Source organism: Amblyomma maculatum, chromosome 5 (assembly GCF_055883805.1).
Source record: "Amblyomma maculatum isolate TAMU_Amacu chromosome 5, ASM5588380v1, whole genome shotgun sequence".
NCBI lineage: Eukaryota > Metazoa > Arthropoda > Arachnida > Ixodida > Ixodidae > Amblyomma > Amblyomma maculatum.
The window spans coordinates 132,013,174-132,037,991 of NC_139348.1; the positions used below are offsets into that span (position 1 = coordinate 132,013,174).

At 44.5% G+C, this 24,818-nt stretch overlaps 2 protein-coding genes across 2 annotated transcripts; one reads left to right on the plus strand and one right to left on the minus strand.

The window, feature by feature from the left end:
- Positions 1-808: 808 nt before the first annotated feature.
- On the minus strand, positions 809-23,414 carry Trm1 (tRNA methyltransferase 1). The gene is made up of 15 exons (XM_084604357.1): positions 22,986-23,414; positions 19,688-19,778; positions 17,981-18,162; positions 16,183-16,292; positions 15,383-15,495; positions 13,003-13,151; positions 11,932-12,015; positions 9,001-9,070; positions 6,748-6,882; positions 6,408-6,490; positions 6,220-6,328; positions 6,072-6,145; positions 5,881-6,000; positions 3,855-3,954; positions 809-930 (listed from the first exon to the last, which is right to left on the minus strand). The coding sequence occupies exons 1-15, from the start codon at positions 23,282-23,284 to the stop codon at positions 814-816; spliced, it is 1,836 nt and encodes a 611-aa protein (XP_084460483.1). The 5' UTR covers positions 23,285-23,414; the 3' UTR covers positions 809-813.
- A 212-nt stretch (positions 23,415-23,626) lies between these two features.
- Pop4 (ribonuclease P/MRP subunit POP4) lies at positions 23,627-24,742 on the plus strand. The gene has a single exon (XM_084604361.1). The coding sequence runs from the start codon at positions 23,822-23,824 to the stop codon at positions 24,479-24,481; it is 660 nt and encodes a 219-aa protein (XP_084460487.1). The 5' UTR covers positions 23,627-23,821; the 3' UTR covers positions 24,482-24,742.
- The last annotated feature ends 76 nt before the right edge of the window (positions 24,743-24,818 follow it).

Sequence of the window (24,818 nt, forward strand, 5' to 3'; positions counted from 1 at the left end):
TACACATAACAAAGACCCTTTGTCAGCACAGAATTCAATAAACTAAAAACACGTTCCTTAAAGCTGAGTGCCCCTGTGTCCCATTAGACTCTGGAAGAGTAAAACTGCAAAAAGTGCAAGCAAGCAGGAAATATTAAATCAGATTGTCCCACTTTTGATGCAGTTCCTCTTTAGAGCTGTCCAGTGTAAATGTGATGTCCTCAGAAGTGAGCATACAATCAGCTTTCTTCTTTAACAAGAGTGGAGTTGTGCCCACGAAAGATAGGGCGGGCATTAACTAAACAGGGATGCGCAGTCAAGGCACTCATCCAGGTCGGTCATCGTGTGCACACAGCAGTTTCCACTGGGGGATGCGCCCCAAATGGAACATTATATCGATGGTGCCCTCCTGCCCGTGTTCAACATCTGGCACGGCACGAATTGCCGACATCAACTGGGCCCACAGACTGCTTCTGTGCAGATATGCATGGCCACGCGTGCCTGTTCACTGTGTTGTGAGCAATGCACAGCTATTCAGCACTGCTGATAAACGAAAGCAAATCTGATAATTGCGCCCCCACCTGGACTGCATCACCACAGGCAGCGGCATGCAGCACAGCAGTGGCCACTCACCTGAGAGAAGGCGCAGCCAGAGCTGCAGAATATGCTTACTATCTATGCGCGCACACACACACACACTGTGCTTACAGCTCCAGCAGGGGCTGTGGATGAGCACACACAAGGACCAGGTTGGGAGTAGCCACGGGAAATGTCCGCACAACTGAACAGCCAGTTCCCCCTGTGCATTTGTGAGGAGGCGTAGACAGGAAACAGCTAGGCTTCTTTACTAGCATTCCCACTGGATTTGTCCCGTGCGTGATCCGCTTGCCCGCATGTGTCTTCTGCGTGAAGGGCATCGTCTTCCGCTGGTTGGCAGCCTTCGTCCGCAGCCTGCAGACAAAGTCAACAGTGTGGGACTCGTGCATGTTTCCAGCTTCAGAAAAACCCGCTCACACATACTGCACCAGTCACGCTGCTTGCTGTAAGCAAGCTCATAGCAACAGCAAGTGGGTAAGGTGCTTGTCTAACCTGTGGCACACCTGGCCACTGGTTGTTGAAATCTGCGTGTTGTCACTCTCGGTAGCAAGTCCATTGAAATGAACAGAAAAGAAAAAAATTGCAGGGTGAAGAGAAGGAGAGGAAATCACAAGAAAAGTGCAAAGTGCAGACACACTACTAGTACCATATACATCCATGTAAGGACTTTTGCAAGAGTGGCATTCTTCTATACAGTTTTCCTGATTGCAGCAGAGATATTACCATTCAGCGCCCTAGAGATAATGAAAACTCACTTGTGACAACACATATAAAAAGAATTACACCAGTTGCCTGGTGGATCATATAGAGATATATTGCGCTGAAAATCTGGATGATACAGATGACACAATGACTAGCAGAAGCAAGCAGCCTGCAATAAAAGAAGCCGGGAGATTACCTTACTGGCAGACATCGCACCTCCAAAAGTTATCTTGAACCAGAGTTAAGGCAGATATGTGTATGTACTGGGATATGATTTGGAGCTCCAAAGCAATGATGATTTGGCTGACAGTTTGAAATAAACACTGCTTCACACACACGACCTGTAACTCGGTATGCCAGCTTAGGTCAGTGAGCACACAAGAAATGCAAATTATCCACAAAAAGAGAATTTTTTTTTTTCCAAAAACATTTTGTATGCTAGTGTGGGGGACCAGCGCTTCTAGAGTGTACGTAATATTTTGCAGCTGTGCTAGGACAATTACATTCACAAGCTTTTCAAGCTGCACATGAACTCCTGTGCACTTCTCATGTGTGTCTTGTGTGGGCAGTGCAGGCATAGCTATACATTATTTTTATTCATTTTTAACTGCTCAAGTAATGAATGCACAGGAATTCAAAGAAGCGAAAAAAAGAAAAGAGGAGGCTGCCCCCTCTACACACACACACGCACAAACATACACACACGAAGAAGAATCTTGGTGCCTTGTGGTCGTGAGTTGCTTTTGCTTAGTAGCAGTGCCATCCAGGCGAAAAAACTTTACTTCGATGCGATGAACACCAACCCCTTCGCTTTTTCGATGTTATTTTTAATGTTTTTTAGTGTAGACACGAGAGGGCATATCCTCATATGCAGTTACCCAAATACAAAGAATTAAAAACGCAAGGGCTATTTTTCTTGTTTTTTGTTGTGGCTGCCATGCTCACTATTTCTACTATGATGCTTAACTTGAATGAACTAGGAAATTATAAAGCCAAACCAACAAAATACAAAACAGATTATTCCAGAAATATGTGCTGCCCAGTATATAAAACACAGATAAATGCTCACACAATATATTATGCTACAATAACGACCAGTGAATGAAACGTTGTGCAAAGAAATGAAACACTCAAAAGATGCTTTTAGTAGACGTGGAATATAAAGCAAAATGTCCCACAGTTCATGAGTATGTTTTAGTCCCGCTGATCGTGCTGTGCTCATGAACTGTGATCAGTGAGTCGAAACTTTCTGCTGGGACAGTACTGCCATTTACAGTTGTAATTTTTATTCGTTGTTGTCAACAGCCTTATCACTTTGCAGAATGATAAAAAAAGTACCGCGAAGACTTAGCACTTTGTGTTCATGCTCAGTGTTGCCAAGACAACGTGCTTGACGCTTTATCGTTTTCACGGTAGCGCGAGATGAGCCGAGATGAATGATTGCAGCAAAGCATGACTGCTCACACACTGTTCCAGACTGTCGTAGTTTGCTTTGGCCACTTTGTATAGACGCCGATACACCGATACAGCGGAGTGCAACGGACATTCACAGTTTTATGACCACTGAGCATGCTTGCTGCTATTGCCACTGCAGAGTTGCTTAATTCTTTTGCGGGTGCAAGTTAACCCAGTAAAGAGTTCTTTTCAATGTCACACCAGTCTCTTCGTCTGTTGCCTTTGGCATTTATTCATTTCACCACTATGTGACAGTATTGCTTTAGTTTATGCAACGAACGAGCTTTAAAACTGGCTGTGGTCCTAACTAGCTCATTTAGAAAACATTTCTCTACATTTATAATCCCCTACAATATACGTGCTTGTTAAAGTCTCATGGTAGATTTTAATGCGAACGATCAGAAAGTGGGAAAATTGGGGAGGGGGCGGCATTTCCAGAGTCCCTGTATATTGTGTAGGCATAGCAAATGTGCTCAATGAGTTGCACTCTTTCCATGAGTGACTGCTGCACCACACTTGGTTCAAATGGACTGTCCACGGACTGCTAACGAAACGAGACAGCAGCCACTCTGCATTCTTGCCATGCTTGCTTCTTGGATGCTTCTGTAGCATTTTGGTGAGTGTCCAGTTCATAGGCGTTCAAGTAGAACACAACACTTGGCATGCTCAGCACCATGTGGCAAGGCTAGACCGAACTCGCAGCTTAGGGTAACTGCTATAACAGTGTTTCTAAGTCACGAAGCAGATTTAAGTAGTGAGCTAAACTGGAAGCCCTACTGCATGCCAGCATTTCCAGCCTACTTTAATGGTCTACCAGGAAAAAGTTTTAAAATATGTTCTGAGTGAATATTGGAGTCAATATGTTCAAGAAAAGAGAATGCAAATTGCACGGACGGTTTCTCTGTCTATGCAATGTCGGTGCACGTCAAAGAACCCCAGGTGATCAAAATTACTCCGGAGCCCTCCACTACGGCACCCCTCACAGCCTGAGTTGCTTTGGGGCATTAAAAACCATGAACTAAAGCAAAGCAAACCAGTTTCTCTGTTGCCCACAGCAAAGAGAACGGTGCAGAGGCCTAGCTGCTGGCAAATAAACGTGGGTGCTATGCAAAATGGCTCACCTCAGCCAGAGGCCTCTTGGCTGCAGCAGACACGCCGTCCGTGAGCTTCCGCTTGCCCTGTAGTCGCCGACTCTTCTCGACCTCCTTGTCTGCCCACAGGCTGCACAAGATGTGCCCACGCTCTCAGGTTGCTTTAATGCCGGTAGCCAAAACTAATAATCAGGGCCCCCAGTTTGCCAAAATAAAGGATTCATGCGCTTTGCACAAAATTTTGCGTAAGAAGCCACATTCTCTTTTCATGCATGTAAAGCTCTTAGTTCCCATTGTTGGCGTACTGCGGGTGACCTTGATGCCAGAATGGAGGGAGAACACTGCACCAAACTGTGGAGGGAATTGTGCTCACAAAGTGCTGAATGGCAAATTAAAGGAGAAAGATCATTTGGACGCCCAAAGGCCTCTCTGGCCAGCGCCACCTCCCGCTGCTCGTATGAGTGTTCTTTACGAGGCAAGTTCGGTGTTTTTACTGTACATCCCCAGGATATGTGAAATAATGAGGTCTTGAAATTGGAGAAAAAAAAATAACATTCAAAAGACAGAGGACAGAGAAGAGACAAGGCACACACAATGGCTGGACTAACAACTGTGATTTATGGAAAGAAACAGCCTCCCAGGAAAGTTAGCAGAGCTCCAGTCATAAAAAAAAACACATTTTAGAGACCAGCCCTGTTCTAGCGCCATTGCGATAGAAGCTTAGTTCTTCCTATATCAGGGAGATAGAAGGTGTTCTGAAGGTATTGGATCAAAGCAGACTTAAGATAAGGAATATGTCGTGTCAACATCTTGGTACAGGGGAAGTTTCCTCCGTAGACCTCACTCTACATCCTGTCAACATCTTTTCCAGCTCGGTGGTTTGTAAGGCCCTCCACATCACTATCAGCAAAAAAAGGAAACATGACTCTAAATTGCTAGCTGTATTCATATGCCTGAATAATTCAATGAATCAAATGCATGGACAGCAGGAAAAATGAGATCTTCACCAGCACAAATATTAAATGGGGAAAGAAAACCCCAGCCTACTGAAGAACCGGCTTCTGCTGAGGAAGTAAAGTTTGGCAAAAGAAGAGCAATAGCACAAAATTTTAAAAGAGAAAAAAAAAAAAAAAGAAAACGAGCAAAGAAATGAGACAGGGCTCTTGAAAAAAGAATCGTTAAGAAAAAAAACTTCTGAAAATAACATTTTTCAAATTTACAACCAATCTCCACCATATTTATGAACGTATGAATTTATTCACTCCCTGGGTCATTCATTCTGCTTCCAAAAAGCAAGAAAAGCTCAATGAATCTTGCTTCTATTAAATTTTTCCTGTTTTTTCAAAACACAAATTTTTGACTATGCTAGTTTACAAAAAGGATGCCTTTGCATTTAGAGGAGGTCAAGGAATAATTTTTATTACAGCATGCTGCAATGCGATTAAAGTATACAACGTTGGAAAGATTTCTCAATTTGCGCTTCCACATTTTTTGCGCACCCTTAAACTGCTCCTCAACCAGTTCTCCCTACATTGAATTTCAGCAAGTAGTAAAATAAATAATACTAGCTTAATCAAAATATACTTCGTAGATTGTATTCCTTGAACTGTATACACTACCTAGCCTGTACCTGTACTATCTAGCCACATGCTAATAACAGTTTCCTGATCAGGGTATTTCTTTTTTGTTCTATTGTTTTTTGCAAAGAATGGAGTTGAAATGTCTAATACCGTGAAAACTAACTGACATAACATAATAATGTGATAACATATCTAAAATCAGTGTAAAATCTGATTAAGACTGTGCATTTTCATTGCGTTTAGTTCAAAAATAAAGCAAAATATCTCAAGAGCCCCGTTTCCCCTAAAAACTGAAGCCATGGTATAAGGGCGTACACAGCTAAGTTAGGGCAAAAAAGTATTTTTTTTTTTTTAGGTTTGTGCAAATGGTCGCAGTCTTGCAACAATGATCTGTTAGGGTGCTTAACCTTGGCTTTATTTTAGTACAACCAAATCTCTCAACTACCACCAAACGAATGCATGGTTCAATTTCTCACCTGGTCTTGGCCCTTGTCTTGGGACCCCAACAGGGCTCCGGGTTCACTTGGTACCTAAGCAGCTGCTGCTCCCGTGATGATGGGTTCGCTTGAGGGTGGATGGCAAAGCTCACCGAGGACCTGCACATTCCCAGGGAGCACAGCCCGGTAGCAGCTTTGCACTGTTTCTCGCACACGAGTGAACAACATACCTGGGCTCTGTCTTCATGATGCCTTCCCCTGGTGAGCCAGGTTCCAGCGGCTTCGGAGATGGATTTTGTAGTTTCTGTGCAACACGGAAAGACACACACTTCCACAAAGCACTCTTGGGCAGGCAGCGGGCAGCAGAAAGGGGCTCACCCAAGTGCGAATGATGTCCCAGACAAACTCCATCGGTGCGTCAGTCTTCACAGAGTTCTTGCAGGCGTGCGACAGGGACACCTGGTGGCCAGCATTCAGCAGAGCTGACCTGGTGGCAACCAAAGACATCTGGGCACCACACTTTGAGCTTGTGTCCTTAGTAAAGCAAAGTGCGGCAGCAAACGAACCTGAACTGAAGCATGCTCGGTGTTGAGACACGAACGGTGGATGCCAGTCGGTCCAGGATGAAGTACAGTGGAACCTGCAGTTCCTGACATCAAAAAAAATAAAAAAATTGACCATTCCAGACTCTCCGATAACAGGCTTTTGATGTCAGTTTGTAAGGAGATGTCTGGCCATCTTTCTGTACCACAAGACAACCCAGTGTGTGCCTCAGCTAAGAACCCGGGGAGCCATAGAAGCTTGGCCATGTCCTCCACTGCGGCCATTGAGATATCACTGTAGAGTAAGCTCGAAGACAACTGGCTTGTTCAGGCCAAGAGGAGAGAGAAAAAAGTGGTCCCTCACCTCAGTAAGCATGTGCAGAATGCCCAGCATCCGCTTGGAGGTTCCATACAGCTCGGGGCTTGAAGAGACACGGGCAATGAGTCGCCGAACAAAGCTGACATCGTGCAGTGGGTTGATCCATATGGGGCCCCCAATCTGAACATGCAAGATGTACAGGAAGGATGAAGGAATGAAATTCAGCATGATAGCAGCAGCAAACACTGGCAGGCACACAGGCACAAAAAAGACAAAGCTTACTGAAGAAAAAGTTCTCGTAAAGTAGAAAAGGGAAAGAGCTGAAGTACAGGTATTGCATCCAAAGCCCATTCTCAAAATTACAAGCATCATAGTTAACCACACCTCTTGGTAGCTGGCAAGTGGGCATCAAGAATATTTAAGTAGGTTTTGTTTCAAAATTGCTAGTGCCCTTTTTACCACGCAGAGGAGATGGAAAAGAGAAAGCCTAAATGTTGGAAGCCAAAGAAAACCTGTACTTGGTGAAACCCTAAAAGCCCAGCTCTGTTTCAGTGTTTCGGTTTCAGTGGTTTCATTGCATAGCTGTGAGGTTATGCACATAGTTTCAGTTTGGATATGCTTTTACTTACAAAAGCAGAGCAGAGGAGAAGATAGAAACATCCCTACAAGTGCTTCTCGGTGAAGTTCCCAAAAATTCCAGTGTTAAATTTATACAAAGTTTGGTATAACTGTAAACAATGGATTGGCACTGAACTACGTAGATAAAGCTGCCATACAGGATGGCCGTCCTGTATTACTTGGTGACCTTAAGTGCTAGAAGAAAAAAGAAGGCTGGAAAAATGTTCACAGTTGTAACATACTATGAGCATATTTAAGAAAAATATCTGAAGACAAAAAAAAAAAAGTAACTAGATAGCATTCAAGCCACTGGCCTACGGAGCCGCACGCGAGTAAGATAATCACTAAGCCACAGCAAGCCCATAAACTGAATGCAATATTTTAGCCTGCTTGCTTAGCATAACAGTAACTGGGCTTTCTTGAAGTGTGCATTTTTGTTTAGGTGTAAATTGCTACCGTAGCAAACCGGTTGCCCTGTAAGCATGCTGAATCTTTTTGCCAGCTATTAGGGGACGTCATCGATGTTCCACATCTTCAATAAGTATTGAGTTACACAGAAACACCCATCTCATCTCAGGACATGTAATTCGTGTGACATACAAAGCTATATGATGCATCGATTGATGGCATAATGTGTCATTTAGCTTACATGCAGACTGCGGAGCAGTGACAGCAGTAATTCACTTTCGGCTGAGCCGCTCATAGGAGCAAACACTCGAGGAATGTTGAACGTATAACAGCTTGGCTAGTTCATAAAAGAACTAAACCATCAAAGGAGACAGAAAAAATTGCGCAAAAACTGGCCCTGTGTTCCCTTTTCTTTTTTTCTTCTGTCAGAGTGCATTTTTCATTCCTTGCAACTATTTAAAATGCGTGTGCATAGCAGTGTCCACTCATCAGTTGTGATGGTGGCTTTGGCGATGACAGCTTCCACATTGGTAACTACAGTTGCTGCTCACTGGCTATACATCTAGTTCAGCCGCCTCGCCTCTCAAAAACATCGCATGCTCCATGAGGCTGAGATTGCTGACGTGCAGTCCGGAGTTTGCCGTGAGAACTTCACTGTTGTGACTGGGATCCACAACAAGGCTGATACAAGCAAAACGACAGCCGACAACTGATCCCTCCGAGGTTCGGTCGGAGGCAGCTTTGATTTCGGTTGTTGATAGACTGCACCACTCACAGCCAGCAATCGTGGAGTCCACATTTAAGTCATGGTTTACGTCCCTTTTCGATGATTTCCACATCAGTGAAAAAAAAAAAAAAAAAAAAGGCAGAGGAAAATCTCTCCAGCTTTGAATCGAAATCTCTCAACAATAAATGCATTGTTTGCTGCCGAACAAGTGACAACGAAGCCATAAAATGCCAAACTATCAGATATGTCTAACAAATACTTCACAGCGTCCCTTCAATCTCTGCCGTTATCAGTAATAGTACCTCGTTAAGTAACACTGGCAAGCTACTGCCAAGTGTGCACATTTTGCAGAGGGTCCGTTGACAAGATTTGGGGGAGAAATGAAATTTATACATGCAAGCTCAGACTTGTCTTGATCCCAATTACTGAATGGCACGAAGCGCTCCACTAAGACAAGACAGGATCTGTTGATGCTTACAGCTGCCTTTGATGCCTTGCCATTCGTCGGCTGCATGCAAGAAGCCCCAAGAAACCATGGCACTCACGTGGTGCTTGTGGCCACAATGTGAGCACCCCAGGCCCACGGGTGGTCCAACAGCAGGGCTGCACTTGAAGCTGGCGCACCAAACAAACAGTCAGAAGCATCTCGAGTGAGTTGGAACAGATCTCTAACAAACATTCACAATGTGTCCATGAATAAAAAGAAGGCACCATACCACAAGCCACAAAAGGGTGTGAATACAGCATGGTGGATTCAGCAGCAGTTCGATCAGTGTGGCTTTCTGAGAGGACTATCTTGTGAAATCCTAGTATTTATTACCGACTTAAGTTCCTGCCTTGATGTTAACATATCTGTGGACTTAAGTCTTCACTGACTACACGATAGTACTTGATAAAGTTCTGCACAGATATTTGATTTCAAAATATTCACTCTTCAATTCTGAACTGGCTCTATTCCTCCCTTACCAATCGATAGCAAACAGTCTGCACTACCTGCACTAACAAGCATTCATCATTTCCACAGTGTTTCAAGTCACTATCATCGGACCCCTACATTTCATAAGCTACATTAAGGAAGTGTCAAATAACATAGCTTCTGGGATTCATTTATCCATAGCCGACCGTGCAATCTATCACCCTATCCAGAACAGTAATGACACCACTGCATTATAGAATAATTTACATCATATTAAGGCATCGTGCAACAAGTAGTTATTGACTATGAATGCTAATAAAACATCATTATCAAAGGCACTCTTATGAGTCTCCTAGTTACATTAGTTTTGGATCAGCTACCTGCTCTGTTCCCTCACAAAAATGTCTAGGCATTAACTTACATCAAAACCTCTCTTGGTCACACCACTCCCATATCTGCTGCCAATAACAGTGCCAACAGACCCTAACAGTATTACTTAATAAAACCTTTCAAGCTAACCTTCCTGCTTTCATTGTTTAGCTTGAAGCATAAAGTTTCAAGACTGTCTGTTCTATAAATCTCATCATTCACAACTATCCACCTCTTCCATGTGTCCCTCCAAATGTAATTGGCAACATATCAGCCATAACAAAAATGTTTGGCAGCCACCTGCGCATATTACTGCACACCCTTTCTCATTCTTCATTCAGACTGCAAAATACACTGAATGAGACCTCTGCCGAAACTGTGCTCCATTACAAGACATTTTAAAAATATCACTGAAAAAACAGTCTACTGATTACAAACATTATTCTTTCAGTGATATCCTGTAGCTGAGAATTTAAGACAAATGCAAAGAATAACAAAAATAAAAGTAATGGAAGACACTTAAGGCTGCTTATGTGCTATGAAGGCAAAAGCATGAATGTCTCGTCATAAGTTTTGTTTTTAAATTTATTTTTTCACAGTCGCTATCTATCGCAACTACTGATGGCATTGCATACCGCTATGTCAGCCTTTATTCAACTTGGACCAATGAGCCTTTCTGGCCTGAGAGTAGCACACCTCTTTCAAAATCCGAGGGTCCTGGGTTCGATTCCCACCCTATCCAAATTAACCAAACTTTCCTTTCAGTTGAATCACTTTCCTTTTGCTACAGGAAGCTTCCTGAGCAATTTGGTGTCAATCTAAATATTCTGGACCTGGTTTTGACCTGTGATGTTGTGAGCCAAAAACTACTGGACTGCACTTAAAGAGTGAAAATGGTGAAAGCCACTTTATAGGGCAGTCTTCACTAACTGCATTATTACTACCGCTAGCATCACCATTAACAACTAAATTCACTTTCATTGTCATTGCTACTACCATCATTATCACTAACTCACTAACTGCAGTGTCATTACCAATGCTTATCATAATTATCGTTATCGCTAACTGCGTCGTCATTGTCATTGCTACTATCATCCTCCCACTACACGAGAAGAATTACGATCGGTTTCTCACAAGCCCGGCATGCAGTAGCGGTTTGTGTGCTTAGCTGGAGATCGGAGGAAGGGAGAGATGCTTCTATGTCCGGTGGAGACATTTTTTTTAAGTGTCAGTTTGTGCGAACAATTTTGCAGCCCATGAGCCAAGGAAGGCTTTTGCCTTAAAAGGCCCTTTCGTATTTTATTACATGTTGTCGATTTGTCTCTGAGGTCATGATGCCACAGCACTGTTTGACCTACAGATTTCGGGACCACATTTTCGGCAACAATGGCGGTGACAACGCCAAGTTGCACTGCTAATGGGGCACACAAGGCTTTTGCCTTTAGAAAAATTCCTTGAAAGAAAACCGCAAATTCGGTATTGGGTGGGCTACCAGGTGTGCAGGTACAGTGGGACAGGCAGCTGGACATTCTTTCAAGCAGCCTGAAAAACTATTACGACTGACACTCACAGGGGAGTCCGGCGTCGCCTCACAGTGCCCTGCCAGATGTGCACCTGTTTCAGTCGCCACCTCCCTAAGCCACCTTCCAATCAGCCCAGAGGGCTGCACTGACAAGGGGGAATTCAAAGCCTGCCCACAGTAACGAATGAAGCAACTCTGCCACTCGCCTCCCACCTCCGACTACCCCTCGCTCAATGTGCGCAAGATTGGTAGCAGGCTCTCATGGTGACACGAAGAAGGGCGGCCTCCAGGGCACTGTTTCGGCAACAGACTGAAAACGTCAGGTTGTGCTCTTTTTTTTTTTTTAACTAACAGACTGCTAGAATACGCCTGCTTTTCAGAATGAGCTTCTTCACTGCTGACTTCCTTGTCTCAAGAAGTGCTGACATCACCACAGTAATAAAAAATGCACGCGCTGTTACAGTGTGAGGCTCATTTTTATCCAGGAATGCCACCTTCCGGAGCCACCCCAACTGGCAGCGCAAATAAGCATGTATTAGCACTGTCCCCAGAGAGGTACACAGTGAAGGCTCTGACGACAGTCACTTATGAACTCCAGTATTACTGCTCAAAGATACTAGGCCACCCATGCATAGACGAAACAGGAGCTAAGAAAAATGGTACACCTACCTGTTCCCCTTCTCAGCACAGCGCCCCAGGGGCTGTAGGGTGAACGTTTCACAGCCGCTGCACTGGTACACCAGGCCAAGCTTGCTGCACACACACACGTTACAATTTTGCTCAGGTAGGGGAAAACACACTGTTATGAAGGGACAAACTCGACTTGGCCTGTGTCGCCAGGCTGCCACATTTTAACAACAGCACCACCACTGTCATTGCAAATCGAGCTTTTGTAAACTAAAAAAAGGGTGGACAAAGAAACACATGTGACACCACCATCATCTCATTTTGCAAGTGTAAACTGCCATTCGTCACGACAGTTTGTTGCGCACCTTGCGGTGGCTCAATAGTTAGGACGCTCCCCTACTGAGCCAGGGGGCCCAGGTTAGAACCTGGCTATGGCACTGGGCATCCCAGTGGCTAGGCTACGACGCCATTGACTTCCAAAAGGGACCACGGGGCCTCTTTCGGTCTGGATGTCCCTAGTTTGAACTGCGTTAATTTTGCTCACTCATACAACTGTTCAAACTAGGCAGCCCTACATAAAACACAGTTCTCAAATGACACGACAAGTGAACTGCACATCGTAGCATATGACAGCGCAAACGATACTTTCCCTGCCCGCAAGTATCCCCTATGCTTGTGAGCACGTCGTTGATTTAAGGAAACGCAGTCAAAATTAGGCCGGTGCAATAAGTGAGGGCATCACTGTAAACCTCCCAATAAAACTGTCACTGCAAAACTTCACCAATATGTTACTTCTCAACCAGCCAAGAAGTAATCAAGTGACTGCTGGTATAGCACCAGAAGAGAGAACCTTCTGGCTAAATGACAGCATTTAAACAAGAACTAGTCAGACTACTTTTCAGAACAAACTATTCCACCTTATACGAGGTACTGCAAACAGCACGCTTACTAAAAATGACACACTCATTCCAAAAGTATCCCACGCACCAAAAGGTCACGGTCAACAGTAATGGAACCTTATGTGGTCGTGCATAGTACAGCTGAAATTAAAGCTACTGTTTCCTCCCTCACACCGTGCACACTCAGATAAGCAAAGACGAAGGAGTGCCACACCTTGTAGAACGCTTGACAATTGCAGGGCCCGTGTACACCCGCACAAACACCCGGACGTAGAAATCCACACTGAGTGCTAGCAAGGGCACTGTGTAGCGGCCGTAGCGGTTGGCGTGCGACTCGATGCTTTGTAGCACTATCCGCAGTGCCTGCAAATGAGCCCGCCAACTCACATAAGGCGACTCCTGAACCACGGAACAGAATAATGATACACAAATAGAGGATAGCATTTTTGGAGAAACCAAAGGCCGTATGCCTTCGACCGGTACAGCGATGCTCCACCAAAACCTGGAGCCTGGAAAACCTGGACCAGCAAGCCTGGATTATCCAGCTAGTCCGCAAGTCAGCTGCTGCCAGCGGAGCCCTGGACTAGGGGCACCGACTACCCAGCTCCTGCGAATTTTTACTGATTATATGCTCATTAAAAGTTTTCTCTCTCTCTCTCCACCAAAAGCGACCAAGTTGAATACGCAACCATGTGAGCAAAGGTGACGTGTGCTGCCCGTAAACGTGGACTATACACTGAGAGCCATAATGGTGAAAGGTTGTTTTCGTTCCACTGCCAAAATTGGTGCATATTTTTGCTCCAAGGTCACATTTTTCTTGCACAGTTTTAGTCAGCACGCAGCTTTTCCATGCACTGCTCTGTCTGCGCTGAAGAAACCAGTGTCACTGCACATAAGCAACTAAGGCTATCATGTGCTAAACATCGGGTTAGGATGTCTCTAGTGTTAAATGGTCTAAACTTGTTCACATTAATGGTTTGTTTAATGCATTTGATTGTTTTAAAAACCTGAGCATGCAGGAGCAATTAAAAGGGGCATTTTCACTCAAAAGACAAATTCGGTTAAAAGGCATGTGTTAATTGTAAAAGAGAGTAAAATGTTTTAATATAATAGCGTTGCATTTCCCATCACACCAAAGCCCCGCAGCCATCAAAGATGAAATTTCCACATTGGTAATGACAAGTCATGATGTCAGAGAGGTTACATGACTAAGGAGGACAAATCACAGAGTGCCACCCACTAGAATGAATTAAATGCAAAAATTAACCCCAATTCCCTGATTGGTTAAGAGAGTAATGACAAACCAAAAGAACCACAAAAATTGTTTACTGTCCAAATGGATCACAACAAAAAAATTAACTAACCCCTACTGTTCCCAATTCCCTGAATGGTAAAAACTATGCTGCAAGATGCAGCACTCGAGTCCTACTGCGTGAGATGCAATCACGTGGGGCTGGCTATGAAGTTTTTGTCACCCGTATTTTTTGTCCCTTTTGAGCCAAATGAGTTCTATAATAAAATAAAATACATAGTACAGGGTGACAGCAGTCACTGTGAAATAACCACAGCAGTGCATGAGCGCAGCAGCTTTGTCCAATCTGTAATCTTCCCAAGATACTTTTCCGCGACCGCCATGTCTCTTTGACTGAAAGTGACCGAAGCACTGGCATTTGCTTGCATTCTTTATCAATGTACTCATCGCCACTAGTTGATTGCGTCGCAGGCCGATGCCATGACATGCAGAGTGGCGCTGCACCATGCCTTCTCACCTGACAGGACCTAGTAGCTACACAGGCTGCCAACTGCTGTCAGTGCATTAGTTATATACAAGGCCTAACATAAACGCACAGGCTGGTTCTCTACTATGAAAGAAAAACGAGCTAAACAATGTTATAAGTGTAAAATTCTGCAAATAGAGCATGCAGTCCGCACTCCACGATAGCTCGCTTGAGTTGAGATACAAAAAAAAAAAATAAATCGTAATTTTAGCACCTTTAGATGAATTGAATACTCAAATTAATTGAAGTGTGGTGCGAATGGAACGTTCAGACGTCCCTAAAGTAGTCGCATATGGGATTAAAGAAACAGTTGCGCTTTCCCGACTTTTTTTGGAGAAAGTTAGCACAATTTCGGACAATTTAATGCTTTCTTTACATCATGGGGCAAAAAATTGCATTTTTATCAAATGGTGCAATTAGCTCTGCTGTTCCACCCCGAATATGCCAAGCACTGTACGTGCTCATCTAAATCCCTTCCCCTTTTCAAGCTGCAGCTGCATGGTGCACAGCTGTTTATACAGCTCTGATCAGCGTGTAATGATAGGTATGACGACAGTCTTAGAGAGTCCCTGCAGCTGGTCAGCATAGTTTTGCTGATGCTAAGACTGGTTCTCAACAAGTCTCTTTGCTTTGACAAGGTGTGTGTCCTTATTCGAGTGCTGGCTCCTAAATCCTTTACGTCTACCCATGTGGTTCTTCCAATTTTCTGAGTGTGACTAAACTCCTTGAATACTATTTTCAAAGTCTGGCTCCAACTTAAGCGTGACTACAGCCCGAGCCCACACAGATGCCAACTGCACCACCGTGCACACCTACCATTTCGTGGCAGCATTTGGTCTTGAGAGAGACAGCCCCATACTTGGCGCGACACGTTTCGCTGCTGTTGCCGCAGAGGATGGCCATGTCTGTACACGTAACCAACAGAAGCCCTGGAGGAAGAGGAGACTTCCTTTCATGAATGAAGACACTGTTCCATCTAGCGGTGGCCACCACCACTGTCATAGTAACCCTTTAAAAGCTGTGCTTGCGTGCACTGCCCTCAGAACACAATTATTTATGCTGCCCAAATTTATCTAAGCGCAGAAAAAAACAAAGAAAAAAAACACTGATTATGTAAGTTAACACTTCACTACCTAACCCTCCACTGTGTCATGTCTACCTTGACTACTATTTTGGGCAGACAAAGAAAAAAAAAAATATGCACCACACACACTCCCAATGTCTGCGACCAATCATTGGCTTGGATTTGTGGATGCAACATATATAGGGGGCTCCTGAATATTGCTAACCATCCAGCATTCTTTCGAAGTCCATAGAAATTTGCATAGAAAGGCTCCTTCCACATTTTGCCACCACCGTAGTGGCCCCAACTATGGGAAGCTGACTCTCGGCCCTGCCAACGGCTAGCAGCCTGCACTTGGCATAACACTGCCAATTAGTGCAGCTGGTTTTTCTTAACATCACTAGCGGTGAAAAAGCTATCAAAGTATCCATGCCATCCCAGAACAAAATACATCCTCCAGAAATCACTGATTGTCCATTGTGCTTTTCACTTTCGCACACTGCTTTAGAGAATGCAATGCAGTCCCTCAGCTCAAAGTAAAAAAACCATCCACCTTTGTCCTTCACTGCCTGGACAGCTGAATCCAGAAATGGAGCCGGGCTGCCATAAGGATCAAGGTCAATGACGTCGAATCGTTCAGTCTTGTGCATGTGCATCAGAAGCCTGTCACGTGACAATAAAAAGCACAGAGTCATGCGTGCCCTCGACTAAATCAAGATAGCACCCAATGGCATGCGTGCTTCTGCTTAAAAAGCTGCAATAAGTACAGCAGTCACTGTTTCAGCCGGTGAAATTAAACTGCCAAAACGAATCACATGCACACTGCCAAGAGGCTATTTACTTATTTACCAACACTTCCAGGGCTCATACAGGACAAGGCATTCAATTCTGAAACACTTTATAATAAAAACAGAGGACTTCTTGAAAAAAGCAATGAAAGAACACATTAGAAGTAAAAAAAAAAAAATCCCCCGAGATCTCAAGGGAATGCGAGAATGTTCAGTGTGAGCGACCGATAGTGAGTAAGAGTGGAGCGAGTGAGTGATAAACTGCAAAAAAAGATGGTCATACATAGACCCTGTGATTAGTCCCACTGTAGTGATTGATGGGCGACACTAGGTAGCAACCTGCACAACATGGTAAATGAGAAGGAGCTTTAAGCAAGTCCTCTTTTGTTGAAAGAACCAGAGTAGGCAAATGCACTTTGATGAATGACAAAGTTACGTGGTTACACCTGGAATATTTGCAGCGAAAAAAAAAAAAAAATACTGCGCACCATCTCCCGCACATTTTCAAAGCATCACTCACATATTTCGATTCCAAGCAATGCACCTGCATTCTAAGATTAGTCTTATCAGTCTTCTGTGGTAGTGAAAATGTTTGACAGTTTAGGAAACCAAAATAGAAAAAAGTGCTTTGTTTGCAACAGACCTCTTCCAGCCTATGTCGCCAAAGCACGCTTCTAGACCAATGGACAAGACATGAACTGCATCAAAGACCTCAAAACAGGAGAAGAAAAGCTAGGCTGTATACAGAGGTGTGCCTAATCAGGAGAAGACAGACGGTGAAGTGCTCATCACTAGAGGAAAAAAAAAAAAGTTTTGAGAGCGAAAGTGGAAGATTTTGGTCATTGGGCAATGTCTATTCGACATCACAATGTTTACATTGGGAAAAGTTTTCCTTTTAGAAGGTGCTTCTATGAGCTTCACTAGCAAGAATCCAAGCTGTTTAAACTCTTCAGTGTAAACATCACCAATGCCACTACATCGTCATTACACACCTCTGTGACAAGACCTACAAGTCTTCATGTTTCACTGTCACTAGTCGCCATTCAACAAAAAACAGCACTTTCCCAAGCCAATTTGAAGCCCTAGCTTCAACTCTAGCGAGGTCTCATAATTCGACCTCCGGGCTCTGGCTGTGTTACAGAAAAGTTTAATGGCTACGAAGGTTCTGAGGTGTCGTGTTCGATGCTCTTGGCTCTCTCTCGCGCCGTGTTCTGGAGAGACTCACAGCTGGCGCAGGACCTGGGACTTGACCTCATTTACCGCCTTCGCGACTCCTGGCACCCTTTTCAAATTCAAAGTAACGCTGTTTGACTTGTATGACAAGACAGCTGTTCCTACCTATGCCTAATCTTGATTCCTACACTGACTCCAAAGAAGTGCATGGATTTACAGAGAAGCCTATGCTGGCATTTTCTTCAAAGAAATGCACCAAGCAGTGCAGTCTTTTGCCCAAAAGTTGCACTACTGTGAAACAAAATGTGTGCTCCATTTTGCCCAGATGTAAACAACTTCCGTGGTTGCACGGCACGGATGAACGAGGCTCCACAGCACAAGGCTACTCACGCTGCTTCTCCATGGTTTGGCACAACAATGTGGTCGACCTTGTTGTGAGCAATGTTCGCCTTCATACTGTCAACAGCTTGCATGGAGTAGTCGTTGGCAATAATCCGTCCAATGCTCTCGGTCTCAAGTGCATACCGTATTGAACGAAGCCCCGATGCTGCGAGGGCCTCCAGAATGCTCACCTGTCAATAAGCCAAGAAGGTAAGCTATTCCAGTGCTCCAACTAGGACCCCAAATCAAAGCATGGCTCCCCTGTCGCCCATAAGAAAAACAGTCTAGATGTTTGACACCCACAACAAACTCACTGTGGTAACAGATACAGTCTCGCTACCATTGTTCCTGCAAAGTAAGGAAACTGAACAATTCCTGCTGTATTTCAGAGTCAATGCTCACACACACAGCCACACAATCACCTCTTCAGGTGCTGCATCCACACTTGTTTGGTTTGGGTATAACATCACAAACCGACTCGGGTTATGAGAGACGCCGCAGTAGAAGGCTCCAAAAATTTTGAACACCTGGGGCTCTTTAACATGCGCTGACATCACACAGAATACGGGCGCCTTGCTTTTCGCCTCCACCAAGAAGTAGCTGCCGCGGTCAGGATTCAATCCCGTGCCCTGGGGCTCAGTAGTCAAGTGCCTGAATTACTGAATCACCGTGGCGGGGCTGCATCCACACTTGTGAATACAGCCTGAACTTTTCCAAGTCTTTTGCATTCAAAGTGCAATACCCAAAAGTATGCATGCAATAAAGTGTGTCAAGACCTGAAAAATCACGTGCACACGTGTATTGAGTGTAGAAAATTGTTTTTAATACATGTGCCTTCCTGGTGCTCCTGCTTCATTGCAGCTCTGGTACAGATGGTTTCAGCATGTATTTTTGTTTGCCTGTGATGCATGTGGGCTTTAATTTAAAGCAAATGCAATCTTAACTGAGAGACACAGCGAGAAAAAATGTGGACCAGATGAAACACACAACAAAAGATGGGCTCTTGTTCACATTCTTTCGAGCTATGTTTTCCTGTCGATTATCCATACACCGAATGGCTCAGACAAAAGTTCTGAAGCTATAATGTGCTCACTTATTTGCACAGCCATTAAATTTAAAGTGGCAAGTAAGGAGTTGAGTACAACTGAGACCTCTAAAGCAGTGTTGAGTTCTAATACACATACATGCGGGGATAAAAAACCAAACAAACTGCATAACTAATCATTGGGGAAAGTGAAAAATTTTTCTGTGCAGCTTTAAAAACCCTACACAGGAACAAAGGCATTTTCAACAGATAAGAAAGTCATTGCTGCTGCAGCTGCTGAATGGTGTGACCCAAGAGAAGTCATTTATATGGGTTGGTACCCTAGATCGCAGATGGGAAAGATGCATGGAAAAGCATGGACACAACTGTCCTGCAGTTTCGTCACTCTTATACAACCGTGTCACGTTCAGGCACACAACTTCTCAGCAAACCGTCATAGTTCTAACGACCACACCCATTCAGGTCGTGCATACAATGCACTCGATAAAAATCTTGGTGTGGGCTAGTTGGTGGTTCATCTTAAGTAAAAGTAGAAGCAGAGCACAAATCAGGGATAGAAGAGGAAGACACAAACAACAAGACTGGCAGTGTTTGTGTCTTTCTCTTCTGTCCCACTGCACACTGGCCATCTTTCACAAGTGCATGAAAAAAACTAAACCAAGAGAACTTGCTTTATATGCTTGTGGGTCAGTGCTCTGGGCACACTTATCGTCAGCCAGCTCCTCCTTCCTGATGGCGATGAATTCTTGGATAACTGCAATGCTGGTTATGATGAAAACAAAGGAAGGAAGGAAATAAAGGAGATGGAAGGAATTAACAAGTGAACAAAATAAGCAAGGGAGGAATAGAAAGCTGGAGGCAAAAAAATATCAATGAGACCCAGCAGTTTCTAGAACTGAAGCAGCTGAGGCTCAAAGGGAGCACTGCAGGTGAGGCTCAAAGGAAGTACCTTTGCAAGACAAACATGAACCACCTTTGCAGGTTGCAAGGTTCGAAACTGGGTTTGGGCTCACCAGGGAGGGGGGGCGCAGCGGGGTTTAGCCGGGGGACGCTTGTAACCATTTTTACCGGTGGGTGTTCGGCGGTGGGTTTCGAACTAACCACCTCCCGCAGCCCAGACGGGCACTCTAACCACTAGGCCACGGCTAGCAACATTGCTGATTTGTTGTTTTTTGTGTTGCTTTTATGTATATGTGTGTTCTCTGAAATAAAATTTCAGTTGATAGTTTGCGCTCCACTGTCTAGTGTTGTTTTCGACGTCTGTTTTTCAAAAGCGCTACAATGTTCAAACAAGGGATTCTGTAGTGGATGCCCCGGATTAATTTAGACCGCTTCAGATTCTTCAACTTTCCCTAATATCGCACAGCACATGAGTGCTTTTGCCTTTTGCCCTGATCCAAATGTTTGCTGCACCTGGGATCGAACCTGCCCCTTTGTGGTCTGCAGTTAAACATCACAGCCACTGATCCACAGCTGTGGGTCGGAAGTTAGGTGATCGAGTTTTAACGCAAAAATGTAAAAAGTTTCAAAACAAACAAAAGCAGCCTACAGGCACCCAAATACATACACTTGCCTTGCTTAAGCAAGTGGAATCACTTTTTTGCCTAGTTGCCTTCATGTTGGAAATACCTTAACCGCTTGTGAATAATGGAACTGTATTTTTTGCTTGCGACACACCGCTCACTCCTTCACTCACAGAAGGAACTGTGGAAGTAATATGTATTCACAAAAATGAAGTTTCAGACTGAAAATAAGCATAAAATAACATCTTAGATCCAGAAGGAACCAGAGGGCCTCCGATAATGCAATCTGCACGGTGATACCAATGAAGGATGTGCTGTTTACCCACCACAGAAGCCAGACTATGACACTCATAATGCTTGTGCATGATTTTGAGCTGAGGAAAGCTTGTTGCAATTAAGAATGTTCCAAATGCACCTCAGAAGCATTATTCTTTAGCCAAGTAACAGCTTTGATATCATAATGGCAACCTGGAAGCAGAAAGCATTCAGCCATTAGATGAACGTTGATGTGCTTGAGCTTCTTGGTCTCCACCTGATGTGTGTTTAAAGCAGTGAAGCAATACCTTAAAATGCATAACTTCATTACTCGATCCAACAATTTTGTTGTACTAATATGCCCTTTGCTTCTGTGCTTTGTTAATCCTGTTTCGTGAGAGGCCATAAATTGTGCCCAGTAGTCCTGGAAGCTCTGGCATACATTTGAAGACTACTGACATTTTTTTTATGAAAACCAAATTGAAAAGAATGAGCTGGGTGTATGCTTACAGTTTTTTCTTTCTTCTTTTTTTTTAAACCAAAAGCTACACTCCTACTCACAAAGTAACAAGATGAGGTTAAAAATCAACTGTAGGAAAGTTTGAGGGAAAAAAAGCTCCTAAAAGGCTGTCAATACTGTTATTTTGTATGGGCACCCCAAAGAAATATATATACTCATCAAAACTTCCCTAAAATATATTCACAGAAAATGCCATCTGCCTGCTTGAGGAATACAGTGCGAGGATCATTATGTGAAAGAACACCCTGCAGCACTTGAGAAAATGGAATGTCATTCAGGCCCAGAAGCACACATGATGTGTGACAGCTGTCACTATTTTTGTCAGCGACAGCCCAAATTATGCATTAACATCTAACTACAACAGCCTCACAAAGTAGAAAAGAAAGGGGACCACAGCGATGAGATATCAACCAGAGAGAAGTCAGCAGATTGTTTAGTTCCCTTCCTTGTCCCGCCCACTACTCTGTTTTGTGTCACTTTTCAAATATGCACTGGAAGAACAAATAACTACAATTTTGATACATCAAAACTGTTACTTGGTGTTCCCTGCACAATCAGTATTAAGCTGTATGCAAAAAAGGAGTCTTCCAAATGCAGGTAGATAAAATATGCCAAAGTTCTTTATGTATCAAAAAGAAAATGTTAAAAATGAGGTCTTGGAATCTGCCGTTCAGGTCACAAAACTGTTGAGGAACCCCATTTTTCACTGCGGCTGATGTTGCTGAGAGTAATATGAGTGCATTGGCATGGTAAAGAAGACAATATTGCTACTAGCATGGATGACTTATTAGCATTCTAGTGCAAAGCTTTCAGAATTCATGACCCAGTCTCACAACAGTTGGGTCTACTTGCAAGGAAGTTAGGTCTGGCATACCCACGTGAGATATTTTCCTTTGCACAATATTATGGTCCTTCAATACAGCTTGGTTACCAAAGCATTTGAGTCATTAACATAGCTTCAAGTGTGCGTGTGCGTCTTTTAGCTTGCTGCTAGCCCTTACCACGTGTTTTTAGAATGTTCGGAGTGTTAGTGTAAATGACGCCCATTACTTTGTTTTGTGTCTTGGTTTGGTTGTTGTGTGTTTTGTGTAGGCGTGCTACGAAGCCTTGAGATCAAGCTCGTTTCGCCCTTGGCTTCGCCGGACTAATTCTAGTTCCCTTGAGCCACTGCTGGCGCATAACAACAGAAACGAAGACGGGCGAAGCGTTCCTTTATGTTCTGGCAAGTGTGTTTTCGGCTTGGCCGGGATCTTCTGCGCCCATCCGCTTCAAAGGGTTTAGAGCTCAGCAACAGCCTCGCCAGCAGGTTTACTTCGGCTATTCTCCGGCCACTACACAAAAGCTGTATATATTTGGACAAAAGAAGCGGCCACTTGCATCTTTTAGAAGGAGTATGAAATAAGATCCACCTCAAAAGTTACCTCTGGGATAGATAGGAAAGCGAACGAGCTGTGTGTTCGTCTATAGTAGGTAACTGTCCCAAACCAACGTTTCTAGAAGCACAAACCTATACACGTTTTAAATGTCGTTTAAATTTCCGATCCAGTTGCCCAGCGTAAAGCAACTTCCGTCTTCAGGACCATTTGCGCCAGCATGGGTCGTACGTGCCAAATGATTTTTTTAAGAATAGAGAGCTATGCTCTAGAACAACAAATGCTTGAAGCAGCTCACCTCATGTCCCTGTTAAATTCCTGCACAGGGTTGTAAAACACATCGTGCGAACTCGGGAAAAACACCTCCGCTTTCCCTTCAGTTACAGAAGTCTGTGGCACCCTGTCTATTTTGGCGACTACATCTATCGATGTTGTAACTTCGCCGGCAGGACATGGCTTGCTAACAGTAGTCTCGGCTGGTTCGCCGTTCCCTGCAGCTGTCACGCCTGCCATTGCACCAAAACGAACGTTAAAGGAAGGCCCACATGTCAAAAAACGTCGGTGATTAAAGCGATGTGAAAGCACGCGTTTCCACATGGGACACGGTCAACACGTTCCCCCATGATGTACTGATGGACAGATGAGCGTACGAGCATAGCGCTTGCATCATGCTGCTTGCATAGCGAGCGTACGTAAAATAGGTAGATGGGTAGACCTTGACGAGTCCCCCAGCTTCCTTCGAGAACTTTGTCCCCACAAAATTATTAGATCTAATTAATTGACCAGTGGTCCTGTTATGACGCTTTAAAAAAACATCAGGCAAAGGAGGTTGTTCTCCCAACCTCAGGCCTACTGTAAAGTCCATCATTTATACATCCTGCGCACTTTAAGGCTTTAAGATCGGCCGTGAGCCAAGCATAGCCACAGCCATGCTATGCCGGCCTAGCGCAGTTGAGTTGGTTGTCACGTTTGTCGTTTGGTTGTCACGTTTGTCGTTTGTCACGCTGCGGTGAGAAGGCTCAGAAGTTTCAGTTACAAGCAGGGAAAAGAAGGAAGGCGGTGAAGGTTTATTTGTGATGGTGTTAGTTGGCTGTGTGGTAACTGAATTGTACCGATAGGGCATTGACTGCGTCGATGAACAAGATGGGAGACTCCGGCGACATCTCAGAGAACGTTTACCAGACGTCCAAAGAAATGCACTACGATCCGCCGTTGCCGGCGCAAGCTGTCAACTACGTCCGCGACTTCGTCAGAAAGCGTGCCGGCTGCCACCCTAGCGAGCTGGCAGATTTGGCGCGCTACACAGCGGTGCTCGAGAGAAACGTCGCACGCAGGAAGCCGTCGCCGGGTCAGAGGAGAAAGGGCAAGCTGCTTACGTGCAGAGAAAAGCGTAGCCTGGGCATTTTTAACGTGCACAAGGACGGCAAGCTGTCGTTTGCATCCTTCATGCCCATTCACTTGATGTGGAAGGACTACTTCCGGACACTAGTACGCGACCAAGTCACCGAGCACTCGCGGCTCCTGAAAGCCGAGTACACGGGCTGCTTCATGGTGGTTGCAGAATCCCGGTGCCCCTCGTACGTCGGCACGCGGGGTATCGTCGTACAGGAGACGAAGAACGTGTTCCGCTTGCTCACCGATAGGGACGTAGTGCGAACGGTCCCCAAGGCGCACAGCTTGTTTGCCTTTGAGCTGGATGGGAGGGTGTACAAAATCTACGGGAGTCACTTTCGCGTGCACAGCTTCGAGAGAATGAAGTCCAAGTTCAAGGCCCGCGGCATTATCGGCTTGTGAGTGAGCGAAGTCTTGCGTGTTCTTCGCTTCGCACTCTTACTAGTTCACTGTACGACTCATTGTTTATTTCAAGAGTGGCTTGCCATTCTGGACGGACCAAGTGGTAGCCAGCGGAATTCAGCCTTCCAAGGTCAATCGAATAAATATTACTTTATGCGCATAACGTCACCCTTTCACTGCCATAGCCTCCTCTCCGCTGTGTTAGCTGCCGAGACTTGCTAAAAAATATTCTGCTGGAGTACTCATATGATGGTGATGTCCTTAGTTGTAATGGCACAATACCCAGGGCGGGGGATCGGTCTTGGTGCATGAAATATTGCAAGAACCAATCAACTTT